Source organism: Phalacrocorax aristotelis, chromosome 1 (genome assembly GCF_949628215.1).
Source record: "Phalacrocorax aristotelis chromosome 1, bGulAri2.1, whole genome shotgun sequence".
In the NCBI taxonomy this organism is placed as follows: domain Eukaryota; kingdom Metazoa; phylum Chordata; class Aves; order Suliformes; family Phalacrocoracidae; genus Phalacrocorax; species Phalacrocorax aristotelis.
In genome coordinates, this window is record NC_134276.1 from 59,744,666 (window position 1) to 59,752,792 (window position 8,127).

The window sequence follows — 8,127 nt, forward strand, 5'->3', positions numbered from 1 at the left end:
GGAAATAAACCTCATATGAGTTACATATATATATATATATAAAAAATAGTAACAAAAACTGATCCCCCATCCCCGCGCCCCCCGCCCCTCCGGCGCTCGCTGGGAGCGGGGACCTTCTGCCCCCCCATCCACAAACTGCACACGGGGCTGGAGGGAGCCGGAGGCAAAATTCCTCCTCTGTGAAACGAACTTTAACAAAAATAATAATAAAGAGAGTAATAATAATACCAGCCCCGAGAAAAGGGAAAATTGCTGTCCGGTTTTTTTGGTGGTTTTTTTTTGTTGTTGTTGTTTTTTAGGAAAAAAACAGAATGTATCACAGTATCGCAGTTGTCAAATAGCAGCGGGTTTCTTTTATTCTCCGGCTACGTTTTAGGAGCCATACGCATACAAACCATGGAGGAGCGGTAAGGGAGCGCTTCATCTTTTGTCTTTCCTTCCCTAAAATCGCTTCACATGGTTACGGCTAAGGGAGAAAGAAAGAGGGCTGGAGAGAAGATGCGGGTGCGGGAGGGACCCCACGACTAGGGAGAGAAACCAACGAAGTACAAAGGAGCTGAACTGCAAGAGGGGAGGGAACAAAATGCGATTATTTTATTTTATTTTAAGGGATGTGTAACCTGTCCTCGTCTGGCTGGAGCTTCAGCAGGTGCTGCTCTACTGTCAGGAGGCCGCTGCAAACCTGGAGCTTATACCCAGGGTGAAGAGGAGGCGCTGGGGTGGCAGCTAAAGTATTTAAGAGCCGCTCCGGGGAACGGCAGGGCTCTGCCAGCTTCCCCATTCTTGCTCTCGCTGGTCGAGAGCAGTACGGGGTGGGCAGGGTGGGAGCCGGGTATCTCCCCTGGCACCATCCCCCCGCACAGACGTGCGGCCGGGGTCGCTGAGATGGCCCGGTGTGGCGTTAGGAATGTTTTTTTTCTTACCAAAAGGGGAAAGCAAAAAAGGAGAAAAAAAAAGGTTAAAAAAAAAAAGGTCCGAGTCTCTTTAATTAAATTAGTTACCGTACAAACACCATAGGGTTTCGTACACGGAATAAATAGCACGAGTCAAACCTGATGGCACTTCCACGCCAGCCCCCCTGTGCCAGGCGGCTGCTGCCGCGGCCTGGGCCAGCGCCGCGGGGCCGGGACAGCCGGCGCCACGCCACGCCACGGCACGGCCCTAGGGAGCGGTTCTGCCCCCCGAGGTCCTGTGGGGCTCGTCCCCCTCGGAGGCCGGGGAGGAGGTGTCGCCGCGGCTGGAGGGGGTGCGGGGCCGGCGGGGAGCCCCCCCCCCGGCCTGGCAGACGTACCACTCGCTGAGGTTGGTGACCGGCGGGGAAAGGGCGGCGGGGCGGCCGCGGGGCGGCTCGGCGGCCGGGTCGGCCTCGGGGGGCAGCGGGCCGTCGGGGGGCCCCGCCGCCGCGTAGCCCTGGGAGCCCGGCGGCGGGGAGGGCGGCGGGGACTTGCAGTGGATCTTCATGTGCTTCCGCAGGGAGCTGGGGTGGGTGTAGGACTTGTCGCAGCCGCGGATCTTGCAGTAGTAGGGCTTGTCGGAGGTGTGGACGTGGGAGTGCTTCTTGCGGTCGCTGCTGTTGGCGAACTTCCTCTCGCAGCCGTCGAACTCGCACTTGAAGGGTTTCTCCCCTGCCGGGACACAGCAACGGCACCGTTACCGGCGGGCGGGGGCAGAGTCCTGCCCGCACCCTGCCCGCACCCCGCCGCCCGGTTCAGTCTCTCCGCAGTGCGGCCACGGAGCGGGGGGGGGGGGGGGGGCGCGAGCAGCCGGGCAACCCCCCCTCCCCTTCCTTCCATCCGTCTCCCCGCTCCCCCCCGCGGTCGCCACACGGCCGAGGCTCGCCGACTTTCCCCCCACACCCCCCGCGTATTTTGCAAACCGGGGAAGCGGCGGCCCCCGGAGCCGCAGCCCCGGCCGGCGGCGGGGCCCTGCCGTGTTTGCCCTCCGCCGCGCTGCCCTCGCACACGAGAAACCTTCATTACCGCCCTAATGACCGAGCCCAAACAAAACCTCTCAATGCCTGCGAGGGTCTTGGCGTTCGCCGGCAGCCCTGGCTCGCCTGGCACATCTCCTGCGTAATCCTTTCCCAATGGGGCACTACGCTGGGGGAATAATTAGTTTGGGGGAAATAAAAGTAACACCTGTTTTTAAAGCATCCCGATGTAAAAGAGGGAGCGCCCAGCAGCCCCCTGGAACCGGGAAGCCACGGGCTGGGGGGAGCCGCCCGGCCACCGGCGGGGTTACCTCTGGCTGATTCGGGGTCTAAAAATCTCCAGCCGATCTATTTTAAAAGCTTGACGCGTTTTTTAACAGTTCAAGGGGTTGTGAAAATCAGCCTGGGGCGGGTTTGCCTGGCGTACCTTCCGCACACACGCACCCGCTCCTGACATACCATATACCCAGGGTCATATACGTTCCGGTACATATAGCCGTGCCCTGGGCCGACCCTTCCCCATAGCTCCCGAATAGGGCTGAGTAAATGCCTATTGCTGAGTGACCGGGGAGTAAAACGCGCCGGATCCCCGCGCTGCACAGGGACTGCGGGCTCTTACAGCAACTTTTTCTTTCCCTGCCATGCTACACGTGAGCCCGGCGCAGGCAGGGCTGCACTGATAATCCTTGTCGCGACTATCGCGACTCTCGAGTTTTAAAAGCTGTCGGTTTAGACACGGCTGGTGCGGGTTTTCAAATCTGTTTTGCTCCGACCGCTCGAAGATAACAACCCAGCAGCTCTCTCGGTGGAGGTTTTCTAATTTTCACCAGGCGTTTTTTTACTGCTCCTTCCGTTTGTAAAATCGTATCGTGTTTAGCGAAATAATAATGGGAAGAGAAAACGATGTTTTAATTATTTTTTTAAAAAACAGCTATTTCTCGGCTGTTACTATAGGAACACGTGCCTCCACAGCCTACTCAGGCGTCAACTTTTTCAATTAAAATCGGATCACCTACCAACGAAGTGGTAGCACTAGAAAGAGCAGGTTTATCCTTTAAAAATCGATTTTTTTTAAAGGGTAAGAAAAATATATCTCGTGGGTTTTAAGCGGAGTTTTCACATGCTCGGAAACCCCCCCACTCTCCCACTCCCACCGAGACAAATCTGGAGTCACTTCGTTCATTAATATTTTTTTTTCCTGAAGATATAAAGCGAAATTACCGAAGGGTTTGGCCGGTTTGTATCTGCATTACCCCAGGGAAGCAGGCTCGCACCGGCGGTGTCGCGCAGACCCCTAAGCGCATCCCCCCCCGAGAGACGTGTGTGTGTGCATCCCCCGTCGGGGCTTGAGGGAAGTGCTTTTCCCCGTGGGCTCACGCGTGGGCACCCTCCCGGGGGCTGTGCACCCCTCGAGGGGCCGGGGGAGACGGCACCCCTCTCCCCCGGCCCCTCGAGGGGTGCACAGCCCTCCCCATAGCTCCTCCTCGCCAGCCTCCGGATCGCGATGGTCCAATTCCACACAAATCCAGGAGCGGGGAAGATCCCGGAGTGTCCCTGGCACGCTGACGACGGCGTCACGTCAGAGTTTAACCATTTGTAGGTGGTTTCAACCCAAAGAAGGGGGTGAGATGCCGGGCGCCGTCCCTTGACTCCTCCCGGCAGCAGCAGTGCCGTCAGCGGGGGGGCACGGAGGGGGCTTTGGTGTCTCTCCCTTATTTTTTGGGGGTGTGTGGGGTAGGAATCGTCAGGGGAAAGCCTGGCCACCCCAAGCACTGTCTCTGGCAAGGGGGCAGCGATTTTGCGGGGAGTGGGTCCCTTTAGGATGTAGCCCCCGCCGCGGGGGGACACAGCGATTTGTCCCCAAAATGGGGTGAGGAGCAGGGTGCGGGGCGCAGCTCCCGGGGTGATGCTTTCGAGGAAAACGGGAGGGAGGGGGGGAGGGAAACAAGCAAGCAAACGCCTCCTGAATTACCGACACACTCTTCCTGCAGGATTACCAGAAACACGCAAAATCCCCTGATAATACAATTATTATCCCCTCCCCCCCCCAAAAAAAAATTGCCCATAATAAACGAATAGTTTGTAAATCTCACCTGCTCCCAGGCTGCACATGACTAAATTAAAGCTGAGGCGGCAAAATGACAGTAATTAATCTGATTGGGACGGGCAGAAGGTTTGGGATCCCTCGTCCACCCGAGGGCTGTGCATGGGGAAAGAGTCACGTCCCTTTCACCCTCCCGTGGGCCAAGCTGCCACTCGAGGGGGTTGTTGCTCCCCCACCCCGAGCCCCGAGGGCTGGTTTGTTGCAACGGCCCCTTCTGCGGGGAGATAGCTTTACCCCGTGGGCTCACGAGTGGGGACCATCTCGGGGGATGTGCACCCCTCGAGGGACCGGGGAAGAGGTCCCGGCCCCTCGAGGGGTGTACAGTCCCCGGGGGAGCTGTGGCCCCGGCCGCAAAATCCTCCAAATTTCCTTTGCAATGTCCCACGCAGGGCCTCGGGGCAGCGCTCAACCACAGCTCAGAGCTGCGAACTCTGCCCGGGACATATTTAGGTTATTTGGGGGGTCCTTTTCCCGCTGAATCCCCCTGCCCCCCTCAACCCTCTGCACACACACCCCCGCCTCCCCCGACTTGTTCCTTCCCCCCGCCCCTTGGAGCTGGGATGGGGAAGGAGTTGAGGAGCCCAGAAAGGTCCGCGGTGAAGTTTTGTTTTCCCAAATCAAGACAGATGGGGACGGCTAGATGACAAAAACACGGGCCTCCAGTGCTCAATTCATTCCGCGGTGCCATTAACACAACAACAACAACACCAACACCCCCCCCCAGTGTGTCAGCCCCCCCGCAGGAGACATCTCCCCCCCACCCCTCCCCGTCCCCCCCGACTCTGGGCATCCTCAGGTCTCCGCAGCTCCATATGGGCTCGTGCCTAACATATTCTGGAGATAAAAATCTATAATCCTTTCCGCCATGGGCCATTTGGTTTTACATCGGAACAACACGTTGCACGGTCGCCGCTTTTCTCTTCCCGAGCAGCACACAATAAATCAAGAAAGCAATTACGGCAACTCCACTTCCTTAAGCGTCCTCCGAGGAATAATATTTGTCTACCACTATAAATCCCGGCTTCGTTCGTTTTCGGCAGAGATTTTTAATACCCTGAGGGAAATGCGTATTTCGGGGGTGGCGAGAAAGGATGAGAAAGGGAAAAAAAAAAAAGAAAAAAGAAAGAAAAAAAGGCTGAAGCACACCCCGTAAGCCCCCGAGCCCCTCCCGGAGCCTCGCAGCCCGTCCCCCGGGCATCCCCGGTGGTGCCGCTCCCTCCTCCCGCCGCTCCCGCTCCGCCAAGCCCCGCCGGGGCTGCTTTGAAGTTTCCTCCTCAGATCCACAAAGAGAGGGAAGCGCCCTCCGGTAAGCGCCTTCCCGCGCCCTTCTCCCCGCTCCGCGGCCACCGCCGGAGGGGGGAGCAAACCGGGCAGCACCGGTAGGCCGGGCGGCACGGGGCGGTACCACCGGCAGTACCGGCTGTCCCGGTAAGCAGCGGCGGCGCCGGCAGCACCGGTAAGCGAGGCACACCAGACAGGATCCGTAGCCCCGGTAGTAGGGGCAGCCCCGGTAGAGGGGGCAGCCCAGGTGGTGGGACCAAGCCCCGTAGCGGGAGCAGCCGCGGCAGCGCCGGTAGCTGGAGCAGCCCAGGAGCCCCGGAGCGCCGCACCGCCGCCGCCGCCCACAGCGCGGGGGAACTGCGCCCCCAAGAGCCCCCGCCGCCCCGTCTCCGCCGGGCCAAGTGCCCCCCGCCCGGCTCCGTCCCCACCGGCAGAACCGGCAGGAAAAGCCAGAACCGCCGTCCTTGGTTGGGGGCGGCCGTGGGGTGAGCCCACCCGGGGCCGCCCCGGGGAGGAGGCGGCGGGAACCGGGCCGGGCGGAGGCTCGTCCTCTCCTCGCTCTTCCGCGGGGTTTATCTCCCCTCGGGCTCGGCGTTGTTTATTAATCGGTGTATTTATCCAGTGGGGCTGGGGTGTGGGGAGGCGGGTGGCGGAGGGGGTGGGGAGGGAGCTGCCCAAGGTGCGGGGGGGGTGGGGGGGGGGAACGGAGACACACGACACACACACGTGTGTGCAGGGCAGAGGGGCCGGGTGCGTGTGCGTGGCTGTGTGTGCGTGGCCCGTGCGCTGCCGAATTACTTATTCATGAAAAAAAAGTCACATGTCCGGCGATGGGTAGGAAAGGAGGAAAAGAGGGGGAAAGGATGGGAAGGAAAAAAAAAAAAAAAGAAAGAAAAAGGAAGAAAACCCTTAGAGAGGCAGGGGGAGCGGGGGGGGGGCACCCACCTGTATGAGTCCGCTTGTGAATCTTGAGGTTTTCGGAGCGGGCGAAGACCTTCCCGCAGCCGGGGAAGGGGCAGGGGAAGGGCTTCTCTCCCGTGTGCACTCGGATGTGGTTGATGAGTTTGTATTTCGCTTTGAAGGGCTTGCCTTCGCGGGGACACTCCTCCCAGTAGCACACGTGGCTGCTCTGCTCGGGCCCGCCGACGTGCTCCACGGTGACATGGCTCACCAGCTCCTGCATCGTGCTGAAAGTTTTGGAGCAAGGCTTCCTGCCGCCCGGTGGCGGCGGCGGCGGAGGAGGAGGAGGAGGAGGCGGCTCCCGGTCGATCCACTTGCAGATCAGCTCTTGCTTGATGGGCTGCCGCATGTACCGCAGGAAGGCCCCGGCCGCCGCCGCCGCCGCCGCCGCCGCCCCGACGTGGGCATGGTGGTGGTGGTGGTGATGGTGGTGGTGGTGGGGATGGGGGTGGTGCGGGTGCCCGTGCCCGGCCGCCGCCGCCGCCGCCGCCAGGTTGAGGTTGACGGAGCCGTAGCCTTGCAGCGCCGAGGAGGAGGCGGCGGTGGCGGCCCCGTAGTGCGCCTCGGCGCGTCCGTAGAGCTCCCCGGCGGCGGCGGCCGCCAGCCCCAGCCGCATCTGCCCGTTGAGCGGCGGGTGGCGGCCGGCGGGCGCGCCCTGCTCGCCGGGCGGCGGCGGCGGGGGGAAGGCGGCGTGCGCCCCGTCGGCCGCACCGTAGGTGCCGGCGGCCGAGATGAAGACGCCGTGGGGCGGCGGGTGCGGGAGGTGCGGGGACCCGGCGGGAGGGTGCTGCTCGCTCAGCGCCCCGTGCACGGCGGCAGCGGCGGCGGCGGCAGCGGGCAGCTCCCGCCGCAGGAGGAAGTCCCGGCCCGCCGCCCCCCCCGACGGGTTGCCCGGGAGGGCGGCGGCGGGCGGCGCGTAGGCGGCGGCGGTGGTGGCGGCGGTGGCGGCGGCGGCGGCGGTGGTGGCGGCGGGCGCGGCGAAAGCGGCGGCGGCGGCGGTGAGCGCCTCGGGATTGAGCTTGAGGGCGGCGGGCTGCGCCATGTGCTCGGGTCCGAGCGGCGTGAGGGCGCCGCCGGGGTCGCCGCCCGCGTCCCCGGGGTGGAGGTGGGCCGCGTGGTGGGGGTGGCCGTGGTGGTTCCCCAGCCCCGGGAAGCCTGTCATGTTCTGGTGAGGATGGGGCTGAGCCGCTGCCAAATCCGCTAATCTCAGTGTCGGGTTCCTCTTGCTCAAAGGGGGCTCCATAACGACACAGCCAAGCCCATCTACGCTCGCTGTTGTTATTTTTTTCCCTCTACCCGCCTTCAAAAACATGTATATATTAAGCGGCTCTTTAACTTCTTTTGTCTGGGCTCCGAGCCCCGCGCATCCCCGGCCCCGCTCTGGCCGCCCGCGATTGGCAGAGCCCTCACCACACTCCGGCGGCGCGGTGGGAAACGCGGATCGGACACGGCACCGCAGGGATTGGACGGATCCCGATGATTGGCAGCGGATGGGGCCGCGCCATTGGCTCCCTTTCAGGCCGCCGGCGCAGCGGGGATCCGCCCCCGCCGCTCCCCCCCCCAACCGCCGCTGCTCCCCCCCCGCCCCCTCCGCGCCGCCCCCCGAAGTTGCACTTGCAAAACTTCGCGCGGGGCCCGACGGGGCGCACCCGCCGCCCCCCACCCACCACCAGCACCGGCCCCCCGCCGGCAGCGGGCAGCAGCGGGCAGCAGCTGCCGCTCCCCCGGTGCTGGACGGGGCACCCAGACCGGAGCCGTCTTTGCGTGTGCATGGCCGCGGGATTTCTCGCCTCGCCTCGCAGCAGCCCACGCGCGGGGGTGCTGCCGAGCTCCGCGACCACTTTCCTTCCCC

At 62.8% G+C, this 8,127-nt stretch overlaps 1 protein-coding gene across 1 annotated transcript; it reads right to left on the reverse strand.

Moving 5' to 3' along the window:
- Window positions 1-263: 263 nt before the first annotated feature.
- ZIC5 (Zic family zinc finger 5) lies at window positions 264-7,802 on the reverse strand. The gene is made up of 3 exons (XM_075081922.1): window positions 6,771-7,802; window positions 6,261-6,677; window positions 264-1,625 (listed from the first exon to the last, which is right to left on the reverse strand). Exons 1-3 carry the CDS (start codon window positions 7,585-7,587, stop codon window positions 1,162-1,164), a joined length of 1,698 nt encoding a protein of 565 aa, XP_074938023.1. The 5' UTR covers window positions 7,588-7,802; the 3' UTR covers window positions 264-1,161.
- Window positions 7,803-8,127: the final 325 nt, after the last annotated feature.